Genomic DNA, 12,294 nt, shown 5'->3' with positions numbered 1-12,294 from the left:
AAGTTTTTTTGGTGGGTTTTTCTAGTTTAATTTCTCTAAAATCTGGCAAGAATTTATTGAAATCACAAGTTTGATGGGTAACCCATGCACAATCGAAGTGCCATAGGGGTTTTTCAGGGTGCTGAATCCATATATATAGTCAAAAAACCAGTTTAAATAACACAAATCAAGATTTCACCTCAAAATTTTCTGCCAGATTCCAACACCGACAAGTCCAAAAAGTCACACTAAAGACAACTCCGTTATCTATTTCAAAATGGTTAATGTTAATCATGGGAAATCAATTGATCAAACCCCTACAATTAATACCAATGCACTAACTCAATCGGTTGGATTCAGTAGTTGAGTGCTTTGAGCATGCATGACGTTCCAGGGTTAACGTTTTATGGTTGATCCCGTGAATTGGTTGCTTATGAGTCTCATTCAATGTTCCTACTAGGTCAATTGCCATAATGAGTGCCAATGGTTTTATATCGGGTACCACCTATAAATTGTAGGGAAGTGCTTGAAGGTTTCTCCACCAGGGTTTCTTTGGAAAAAAAAGTGAAAATGTGTAAACCACTATGATATTAAGTCTATTGATAAGTATGATCTTTATGAACAAGTGGTGAATCCTTAACATCACAAAAAAAAATAGTGTTCATTAATGTTATAGGATTGCTATAAAAGCAAGGTTATAAACATCCTTGGTAATCACCATATTCTACCGAGACTACTTTACAACTTTTAATATGCATCTTACATTTGCTTCTCTTATGATGTGTGGATCTTGAATAATAATAGTTTCCCTTTTTCTTTTCTTTTTTAGTTTTTTTATATTGATTGAATTGATAATTTCAAGCTTATGGAGATTTTAATAATGCTCATTGTGATGCTTTTTGTTAGATGGGTCAAAACCTCCAATTCTTTTTTTTTTTCTAAATTCTTTAATTTATATAACTTCTCATACTCTCAAAGTTTTTTTTAAAAGAGATGACAACATAAGAGAGATTTGCTCATTTGACCTAACTAAATACATATCCATATTGCTTCCCAGGGAAAAAGGGATAGAGGCATTTATATTTGTTATTACTTCTATATTTATTGTTTTTCTTATTCTTTTCCAAAAAAATTCTTATATTTTAATATATATCTCTTAAATACCCTATCTGCATATAACTTCAACTTTTAGGTATTGTCTTCTCATAATCTAATCGCTATTTTCATTAAAAAATCACCAGGTTCTCTCATGACTTTGTTAAGATATCACACCACACTCTATCATGACTTTGTTAAGAAATCACTACATTGTATCATGACTTTGTTAAGAAGCGTTTCGGACAAACTTTATTCCTAGCCAGCATATTCATTTATGAAAAGTTTGATGAATCACCCTTATGATTCTGTCAATTGCCAAATGAATTCAAGTAGGGACATGACAAGAGAATATGTTAATTTTTTTTAATAATTTTTTCAAAATCAACTTTACCAAAAATGATGATTTAAGGAAATTATTATTTTTATTAAAATGAAGGGTAAGTTTTATTAAAATTAATTATAGGTTGGAGTAATGTTGGTAAAGCTGAGAATTTTTCAAAGTATATTAATAATTTTTACTTAACAAAACATGTTACAAATAATTGAATTTTGTGGAGGAATAATTACATTTTTTTTAATCATCCAACTTAAATTTAATTGACAAAATTAAATAGAATAACATTTTTTTCAAGTGTAAACTAACTTTGAAACTATTATTCATTATTATAAAATAATTTAATAATTTGAAAATACTTAATTTTAGACTTTTGTAATCCATATTCATAATGAGATTGTCTTCGGATTAATTATATCATGAAGATTTGGTCAAAAAAAAGTTTCGAACCAATTGATGTAGTTCATCTTCATGACATATGTGAAAAATCAATCTTTCCAAATATTTAAATAAGAAAAATGCATCCGGTCTAGAGTTAACCATTATGAATTAGTTGTTAGGAATTAATTAATAATTCACTGTTAAGAATTAGTTGCTAAAAATTAACTGTTAGAATTAATTTTTATTTAGATATTAAATTAACATCACATCAAATTAAAACATAATAAATTAATATTTAATTGAAATTCATTGGAGGAACTAGCTAGCAGTTAAAAATTAGTTTTTTAGAAAAATATTAACTTAATTAATTAATTTTTATTAAACTGAATTAAATTAATATTTAATACTTGTAAATAAATGAATGACCAACCCAACTTCGGGACTCTTCGCGGGTTATCTAAGATGACATGTCAAATAATTATGGGGGTTGATGGAAAACGACGTGGCAAACAGCTACCACCATCCAACGTGGCTAAGAGTAAGAGTATATATCATGAGGGATGACATAAGAAATTCACGTTGGAGACAACCTTAGGAATTAATTAATGACTCCTGCAAAATGAATACACGGCTGGAATAGAAAGTGTAGAAGAAGGCTCACTGCTGCACACTGTACGACAAGGCCATGTGCACACATCATTCTCAAGGGTTCACTGTTATCGAAAATAAAATTAAAAAAATAAAACTTAAATCACTAGACTTGACTGGACTGGTAGTGGTACCAACAGTTTGACTAAACACGAGTTAGACACGTCATCAATTTTAACCGGGAGGGTTCTGTTTACTAACCCCAGCCGGCCAGAATTGGCAGGATTTAGGCGGTTTTCCTTTTGTAGGCCTGTCGAAACTCGAAACCCGCTATAATTAGAAGCGGTCCCGGCCCAGCTTCAAGCCACAATGTCTTCGATTCAAATCCAGTGGCACTGAGGTTACTGCGCCACCGCAATCGGTCCAAGGTTCGAAGCCCGGCAAAGTGGGGTTCAACAACTTTTTAAATCCGAAGGCTCGAGAGCCTGAGGCTCTGCCAGTGCCAGTGGCAGGGAGGTTTTCCTGTGTCTGTATTCGAGCTTTCCGTATCTTCTGAGTTTTAATGGCGGACTCTTTCGTCCTGTTGCGGTCGTCACCATGATCTCGTTGTCCATCTTATCTATTTATCGTGCCCTTCGCTCTCCGCCTCATGATTACTGTGTTCTAATGCTGGAAATCAAGCAGGATGCCTGATGCCGAAGAGATTCAACACCGTCGCAACGTCTCGAGTTCGAATACCGCTATGGCGAACTGCAAGGTGGTTCTGTGGATCTTTTTCTTTCTGTTTCTAATGGTGTTGCTGGAGGATTTTGTTCACGCAGATCCGGAGGATGTTGCCTGTCTCTCAGGCGTCAAGGGTTCAATCCAGGATCCCGCCAACAAGCTCACGCAGTGGACCGGAGACAAGATCAAAACCCCCTGCAACGGCACCATCTCGGAGCTCGAAGGCGTGACCTGCAATAATGAGAGGGTTTTCAAGCTCAGCTTCGCGGGATTCGGCCTCGGCGGGACAATCTCGCCTTTTATTTCCAACTGCACCAATTTACAGTCCCTGGACTTGTCGGCCAACCGTTTAGCCGGCGAGATCCCGACGGAGCTCCAGTATCTCGTCAATCTTGCAGTCCTGAATCTTTCTGTCAACGAGCTCACGGGTTCGATTCCCCCGTCGTTAATCCTCTGCGCTTATCTAAACGTCATAGATCTGCACGACAACAGGCTTACGGGCACCATTCCTCCGCAGCTGGGGCTATTGACGAGGCTGAGTGCGTTCGATGTTTCGAAGAACAAGCTACAGGGTATGATACCGCCATCTCTTGTCAATAAAAGTGGGGTTTTGCCGCGCTTTAATGCGAGTTCTTTTGTGGGGAACAAGGAATTGTATGGATACCCGTTGCCGACGCCCAAGAGCCACGGGCTCTCCGTGATGGCCATCGTGGGGATCGGATTAGGAAGCGGTATGCTCAGCCTGGTCGTCAGCTTTACAGCCGTTTGCATTTGGTTACGCGTGACGGAGCAGGGATACGCTGCGGAAGAGGGGAAGATCACGCATCTCATGCCTGAATATTGACAGCAGGGCCGGCCCGAGTTCGAAACCCCGCGATGGTCACCAGACACAGTAGGCTGCCGTTTTGCTGGCTGGTAAGGAGTTGTTAGGGTTACTAATCTTGAATAATTAACACGCACACTATAATGGCGAAGGCCGCAGGGCCTGGGGATTCGCGATCGAATCCTGAAACGCCCCTTTGGCTGTTGTAAAGCCTACAGCCATGGCATAGCATTTTCATGCTCTGTAACCAATTTTTTTGTCAGGGTGAACGATGGTTTTTAATGGATTTGTATTCATGAGCAGCAGCTGCTGCTGTTTATGTATTTCATCGTTTTAGATGTGGTTCCATGCTAACAAATTCTGCTCGGCTGGGCTCGGCTCTGAGCTTATTACGTCTTTCTGTCTGTATGTATGTATGTATGGATTTATTTCTGCTGCAACTGCAGTGGGGTTTGATGTTGGGTTGCCGGCCTGTTTTCCAGTGAAGGGAAAATATCAATCCCACATGCGTAGCACGTTATTTTCGATGATAGCTGGAGCGTGCCAATTTAAAGATGTGGAGAGTATTGTACTTTCAGAGATGTAGGTTTGTCAGTTCTTAAATACAACAAATCTTGTACTGTAAAATTATTATCACTGCGCGAGAGGTCTGAAATGGTTGTTGGCATCCATGTGCATGAGATTAGATAACTGTCTGGCAACCATGATTCCCGGTAGCTTCTTTCATTCCGGGCTAATGTCAGTGTTATAAATGTAATTTAATTTGATTTGATTTCATCTATAGTAAACCCTCGTTATATTTAATGTGATTATATTTTGATAATCCTACTTTATAATGTGATTTTGTGATTTGGTTTATACATAACCCCTGCACTTTAATTTATATCATGCGAATTACAATAAACCCAATTTCATGAAACCCTATTCCATGGTATTGAAATCATTGCAATTACAATTAATCCTATTTCAAAATAATGAGAATTATGATAAATTCTATTCAATTTCATGAAACCCTATTCCATGGTATTGAAATCATTGCGATTACAATTAATCCTATTTCAAAATAATGAAAATTATGATAAATTCTATTTTATATGTGATTTGATTTAGGCTAAGTTTAGTTGTTTTTAGTGAGATTGCTATTTTTGTTTGAAGTATTTTTTGAAATACATCTGAATGTAAAAACAAATTTAAAATTCCGAAAATATTGGATATTTAATTTATACAGATTTAATTATTTATTATTTAAAATTTACTTTTCTCATTTCAATAATTTATAATAAGACATTGAGTAAAACTCGGTAACAAAAAAAAAATCTAAAATTAAAATGATGCACTACCATGAATAGTAAATAAATGAAAAGTAAAAATTAAAATTAAAATGATGCAAACTACAATAAATAGTAAATAAATGAAAAGTATAAATAGGGAAAAAATATCTAATTTACTTTAAAAGGGACAGGTTGTCTATTAAAATAAAAACCCCATTATAGAAATTCTAAAGAAAAATGGACAGGTTGTCTTTTAAAATAAAAAACTCATTTTCGATATTCATGATGCAAACTAAAATAAATGGTATAAAAATATCTAATTTATTTTAATATTTTAAAAGTGCAGGTTGTCTATTAAAATAAAAAAATTATTATATAAATTGTAAAATACCAGCGAGACTATTTGTAAATCAATTTTAAAAGCGAAAACTATAAAAGGAGACTATTTGTAAATTGATTCTAAACACTAAAATTATAAAGGATGAGATTATTTGCAAATCAATTCTAAAAGCGAAAACTATAAAAAGTGAGACTACTTGTAAATCGATTCTAAACACTAAAATTATAAAGAATAAGATTACTTGTAAATCGATTCTAAATACTAAAACTACGAAAGTTACATATACAATCCTAACCTCAACCCACTTCACCTACTACTTGCAAATCAATTCTAAACACTAAAACTACAAAAGTCACATATACAACCCTAACCCTAATCCTAACCTCAACCCACCCCACCCCACCCCACCCCACCTCGCTCATTTCCATTCGATTTTAACATGTTGAATAACACACTCATTTCCATTAAATTTTAGCAGGTCAGTTATTCAACCATCAATAAATAGCTGCCCTATTCATTTATTTACCATAGACAAGACACAAGTTTATTGCCTTCAAAATATTACAAATACATCAATCCCGACCCTATCTACCAAAACTAATTTACTTGAAATAATGAGATCACAATAAATGAAAAGTCATCACAATAAATGACAAGCATAATGTCCATCACAATAAATGACAAGTATAATGATGTTTGAAGGTCCGTTAATGGGAATTGAAATCATGAAAATAGCTGGAATAGTGGCGATAGAATCTTGAAAATTTGGAATAGTGGCGATAGAATCTTGAAAATTTGGAAGAGGTCAGTTAATGGACTTGAAATCATGAACGTCACAATAAATGGCAGGCAGGCATAATGATGTTTGAAGGTCAGTTAATGGAAATTGAAATCATGAGAATAGCAGACTTGGTGGGAATATAATTTTTGAAATGTTGTTGGTGATTGAGAAATTAAGTAGATGGGTAGATAAAAGTTTTCAAATTGCAAATGAGTATATAACTTTAGTGACATAAAGTTGATGGAATATTGAATTTTTTAAATTTTTTTATTTGTGATTGAGACATTAAGTTGATGGTTGTTGAAGTGGAAATAAAATTGAAATTGAAAAAAAAAAGAGTTGATAGCAGTAGAAGTGTTGAAATGAAAAAGAAAAAGAAAAAGGAAAATAGAATTGAAAAAGAAAAAGAAAAAGAAAAAGAAAAATAGAATTGAAATTAAATTGATGGGAAGTAGGAGTAAAAAACATAGAATTGATGGGCAGTAGAAGTAGAATTGAAATTGAGTTGATTGGCAGTAGGAGTGTTGAAGTAAAATTGAAAGTTTAAAAAATTAGGTAAAGTAATTTATTTTGATATTACATAAGAAGTGAGTTTAATAAAAAATCAGTTAAAATTAAAATTGAAAATAATATCACAAATTAAAATTAATTTAAAAATAAATAATATAATTATATAACTAAGAAGGTATGTTAATAGGAGGTTATACATTGCAGGTCCAAATTCAACTAATTATTTATGATTATTAATTAATCTATGAATTTATGTTGTAATTAAGAGTGACTAATTCTTTATGGAGTGTTTTTGTGATTTAAAAAAAAAATTAATAATTATTATTTTTAAAAAAGGTTTTTGGAAAAAACAAAAATAATATTAATAAATTTTATTCTCTCACTATTTGAATTTTTTTGATCAGGTAAGTAGTAGGAAGTGGGAAAATATTTATGAGATTTTTTTGCATCAAGAAGAAAAGTAGTGAGGGGTGGGAAAATGTTTGCCATTTTTTAAAGATTTTGGATCCACAAGGAAAGTAGTGAGATGTGGGAAAATGTTTATGATATTTTTTATACCCCCAAGGAAAGGAAAGTAGTGAACTATGAGAAAAAGTTAATGAGATTTTTTGGATCCCCAATGAAAGTAGTGAGGGGGGAAAATGTTTATGAGATTTTTTTTGAATCCACAAGGAAAGTAGTGAGGGGTGGAAAAATGTTTATGAGATTTTTGAAAGATTTTGGATCCACAAGGAAAGTTGTGAGAGGTGGGAAAATGTTTATGAGATTTTTTGAATCCCCAAGGAAAGTAGTGAGAGATGAGAAAATGTTTATGAAATTTTTTGGATCCCCAAGGAAAGTAGTGAGGGGTGGGAAAATGTTTATGAGATTTTTGAAAGATTTTGAGTCTAATATGTGGACTCAAGGGAAAAATATATTGTAGTTGCTGGTTAAATAGGTTTAGGACAAGATTTTGTGATAGTTTTGTTTTTTTAATAAAAGAATATTTTTTTTCCTTTTTTGAAGTTAGTTTACTAGTATAAATTCATTTTAATTATAAATTTAGTAATTATTCTGAGGGATCAAATTTCATGAGGTGTAAATCATTCTAGAGTGTTAAACTTGAAAAAAGGTTTACGTTTCAAGAGATTTAATCTCTCTAGCCACTTCATGGATCTAGACTAGCTATCTATCTATCTATAGAATTTTTCATTATTTAAATTGCATTTTTGAATACATGAATGAATTCAACGCTCTGAAAATCCTCTTTGGTACTTGGATTGTGTAGACTTATACAATATAAACTTGCAATTCCAACATTTCTTTGACAAAAATGACTAAAAAATATACCTAAAAAAGGACCAAAATGTAGAATAGATAGACTATTTGAAATAACTATAAGATTATTTTTCTTTTATTTTCATTTCATTTTATTTTGTGTTCCGATTATTTTATATAATATATGCATAGAATATTTCTTTTAAACAATGTCTAGATATATACATGGTTGATGTTAAATTATTTTATATGAACCACATTGTTCCGCATTAATTTTCTTTTGTTTGTTATTCATATATATTTAAATACACATAAAATTACTTAACTTTGCGTGTGCACGCGCGCACACACACACACACACATATATTGTAAGTTGAAATTTTCTATTAAATCATTTCAAATATACATTGTGAGGAGCTTGCTTTCAAAATACTTCTGGCCTCACTACTTTTCAAATATACATTGTGAGGAGCTTGCTTTCAAAATACTTCTGGCCTCATTCCTACCAGACTTATTGGACTAAAGATGATGTCAAAAAAACATAGACAACAACAAGAGAAAGCTATAATATTGCATACAAATAATCCAAATTGACCAAAAAAGACCTAGAACCAACATTCATCCCACTATCATCCTGGGGAAGCTACATTACCTAGATCTGGGGTGTCTGGGTCATTGTTGGGTTGCTGGGGAGGATGAAAGGCCTCATGAACGTGACCCTTTGTGTGAGCCATTCTACCTTGCAGTTGATCATGCCTGTCTTGGATCCATTTTTGTCCACACTGTAGAGATACCAACCTATCAAGGATGTGCCACTGGTTATGTTGGAGGTCATTCATAAATGAAATGACCTCATTATAGTCGGTGTGCTTGTCTTTAGCCAATTGTTCCACCATTAGAGTAACTTGTCTAATTTGAGCTTCTAGAGCGTCAAATGGAGGTGGAATATCAACCCTCCTAGGGGAGTCCGCAGGTTGTTGGTCTAACTCCTCACCAATGTCTCTCAAATCCATTGTATGGACCACTCCCTAGCCTTGTGGACTTGCACCCTTGTGATCCTGATTGTGTTGTTGTTGTGTTGGCTCTCTGCAAATTTGTCCACCAAATTCTAGCAATAAAAGCCCACAACCTTGACCACCCAAGTCTGACAATAAGACACCCCTGAGTTGCCAAAAGAAGAGTAATCCAAGAAAGCACCCCTGAACAAAATAGCACAAGAAACCCAGTGCAATGCACGACCAACAAGTTAGAGGAGGCACCACTGGGACAGAGTCGACCAAATACAAACTTCCACACATCACTGAATCACAGAGATCCACCATAAAGAACCGGTTCAAAGTGTTTGAACCTCCACTCCACCAAAACCCTTGGAAATAACTAGCAAGAAATAAAATACTACAGACTTCCGCGAGGCTTCCGGCTCCTTTGACGCCCCCTTCCACAAACCACTAGAGCTAAATAGACATTCTAGAAAAACCACTGTCAAACCAATTAGCACAAAATTTATGAACTAGGACAACAAGTGTGCAAGGAAAATTTACCAGTGCATTGAAGTTGTTGGGGGCCACAAATGCCAAAGCACACACAACCTGCGTTGCATATAGCTCAAAATGTCAGGGTTTTTCTTGACCTCATCGTCTTAACCCAAGATCCCACATAATTATACCCAATTCCAACACTCCGGCGAAATCGAACTCATAATCCATGGAATCATCGCATAATATAAACTTCACTACACTAGGGGCAAGGGATGATTGAGAAGAGGAGCCACCCTTCACACTAGAACAAGAATTCCCTCACCAACATTTTTTCCCATCACCCAAAACCAACAATACGAACCAATGGCCAAAACAACATTAATTAACCTTTGCCCTATCTCCAGAACGTTCATCTCCCGCACTTGAGTGATATTGTCCTTGCCACATCTCATCACACTAATGTCGCATGGGAGAACCATTAAGAGCTTCCCTATTCACCTTGATATTACCTATTACCACCCCCATCGGGGAGAAAATATTTGATTTATAGCTCTCATGGAAATTTATTATTATTCTTAATATTACATAACAATTTTGTATTAAAAATTGAATGAATTACACATCTCCCTCTTGCGAGTAAGTAATTAATTTTTTAAACTTTTGATTACTCATTTCTTTGGACATGAGAGAGAGAGAGGGACTTTATTTCTCTTTATACAAATATATATATGAATTTGATATTGGAATATGTTAGTCACTGGAGACATTCAAATAGTTTATTTAAATCCTATATTAAAATATTTTTAAAAAGTTTGAAAATTATACATTTTCCTCATATTTGAAATAGGAAATACATTTTTTTTTTCTTTCCTTACTTTTAATTACTTTATTTCTCTTTAAAGTTGATATAATTTAATGTTACTTGCTATGGACATTGAGATATTTTATTTGTGGAGAGTGAAATATTTTTACCACAATTCCTTCAAACTAGGTTGTAATTTCTCAACAAAGAATCAAGTGAATGAGATTATTGATGTTTTATAATGTTTTTAAGTAAATCAAATATGTATATTCATTTTTGTTTTTAATCATAGTCTATTTTTTTTTAAAATTGATTTATTTAGAGAATATTTATAAAATAAAAGGAACACATGTTAACTTAAGGTTGAGCATGGAAGGAATTTTGAAGAACTACTTTGATAATTTTAAATTTTTTTCTAGAAGGGAAATAGTGGACGGGTAAGAAAATTTAAATTTTGAGAAATAATAATAAAAAATTTGAAAGATTATGTGTCTAACATGGAGTTAGTGGAAGGATACAAAGCGATGTGAAAGGATACAAGGCAATGTTGTAAATAAGATGATACATGTTTTTTTTTAAATTAAAGTTGGAGAAAATTCTATTAAAAAGGTTATATCAAAGCAAAACAACACGAGTACATAAATATTGTTGGCTTGGATTTCCAAGTAAAATAGAAAAGCACACACACACACACACACACACATATATATATATTAGAAAAGTGTTGTACAAATGTCTACGTTCAAACATTCCAAATTTCCTTGTTGGTATAAAGCCTCAGGAAAACATCTAATATTATAGTTTACTAAATAAAAAAATTAACAAAAAAATATGATTATTGTTAGTTTCTACTTGTCAAATGTTTGAAGGATGGGAGTCTTGGTTTTCTAGATCAATGCCTTCCATCATTTAATGAATAGTATTTTTCTCCTTGAAATTTGCTTGGATTGAATTTATTGACATCATGTGACTGGAAGTAGTAAAATGAAATTCTTTGATAAGTTTCCTACCATATTTTGCAACATACAACATTTGCCTCCAAGACATTGATTCGTCACCTAGGTTGGACCAACGTGTTCATGATCATATTGCATTTTGATAGGGGAAATGTTCATTTTCATGGACTTTCGTAGTTATAGAAAACAATGAGGTTTTGTTACTTTGGATGGACTCTCCATATATTTTGAGAACCCTAAGAAAATCTTGGGATTTTCAATAGTCCATGGATAAATCACATAGAAAATGTTCCCAACCCCATACTACTAAGATGAAACCCAAATTCAAAAGCACAAGAGAACTATCATGTTGCACCACAAACCCACAATAGAGTGATTATGGTACTAGGAGTACAAAACTTGTAGATACCAAAGCCTTGAACACCAGAATGATTGATGCCAAAAAAATACCAAGATTTCAATCAAATTATGATACCCAACACCTAGAAGGATTCTCATAATTAGAATGGAGCTATGAACACACATTGAGCGTGCCTTGAAGCTTTAACAATCAAATATAAATTTCAAAACACATTTAAGGGGCTAAGGGAAACTCTTACAAGGCAATGAATCCTGAGTGGATTACCTTGCTCCAAACATTATTGCTCACTTTTCCCATACATATCTATGTTATCCCACCTTTCCCTTAATAAACCTCACTGGATGATTCAAGAATTTGATTAGTTGTAAATTCATACATGTTAGAGGATGGGGATACACCTTTCATACCTAAGCACCTCAATTAAATTGGATGGTAGTGGTATTGTGACATTTGATGACTTAATTGTTATATAATGTGTCTCCTTATCCATAGGCCTATAAGAATTAAGATATTACTTAATGTTTCCAATTCCCCCTTTTTTGAAGAACCCCTATTTTGAGCATGGTGGCCTCATTGGCTAGAAAGTCTAACATAATTACACGATAAGCATTT

General features: G+C 33.6%; 1 protein-coding gene across 1 annotated transcript; it reads left to right on the top strand.

The window, feature by feature from the left end:
- The first annotated feature begins 2,711 nt into the window (after window positions 1-2,711).
- On the top strand, window positions 2,712-4,738 carry LOC149139308 (receptor-like protein 44). The gene has a single exon (XM_089447396.1). It carries the CDS (start codon window positions 3,066-3,068, stop codon window positions 3,945-3,947), a length of 882 nt encoding a protein of 293 aa, XP_089303522.1. The 5' UTR covers window positions 2,712-3,065; the 3' UTR covers window positions 3,948-4,738.
- The last annotated feature ends 7,556 nt before the right edge of the window (window positions 4,739-12,294 follow it).

Source organism: Pinus tabuliformis, chromosome X (assembly GCF_031772625.1).
Source record: "Pinus tabuliformis cultivar Carrire ecotype Pingquan chromosome X, CPIR1, whole genome shotgun sequence".
Classification (NCBI taxonomy): Eukaryota; Viridiplantae; Streptophyta; class Pinopsida; order Pinales; family Pinaceae; genus Pinus; species Pinus tabuliformis.
Note: the sequence above shows the minus strand (reverse complement) of the source record. Positions and strands in the feature narration are given on the sequence as shown.

Coding starts and splice junctions, on each gene's coding strand:
- LOC149139308 (XM_089447396.1), top strand. CDS start 3,066: ATGCCTGATGCCGAAGAGATTCAACACCGTCGCAACGTCTCGAGTTCG.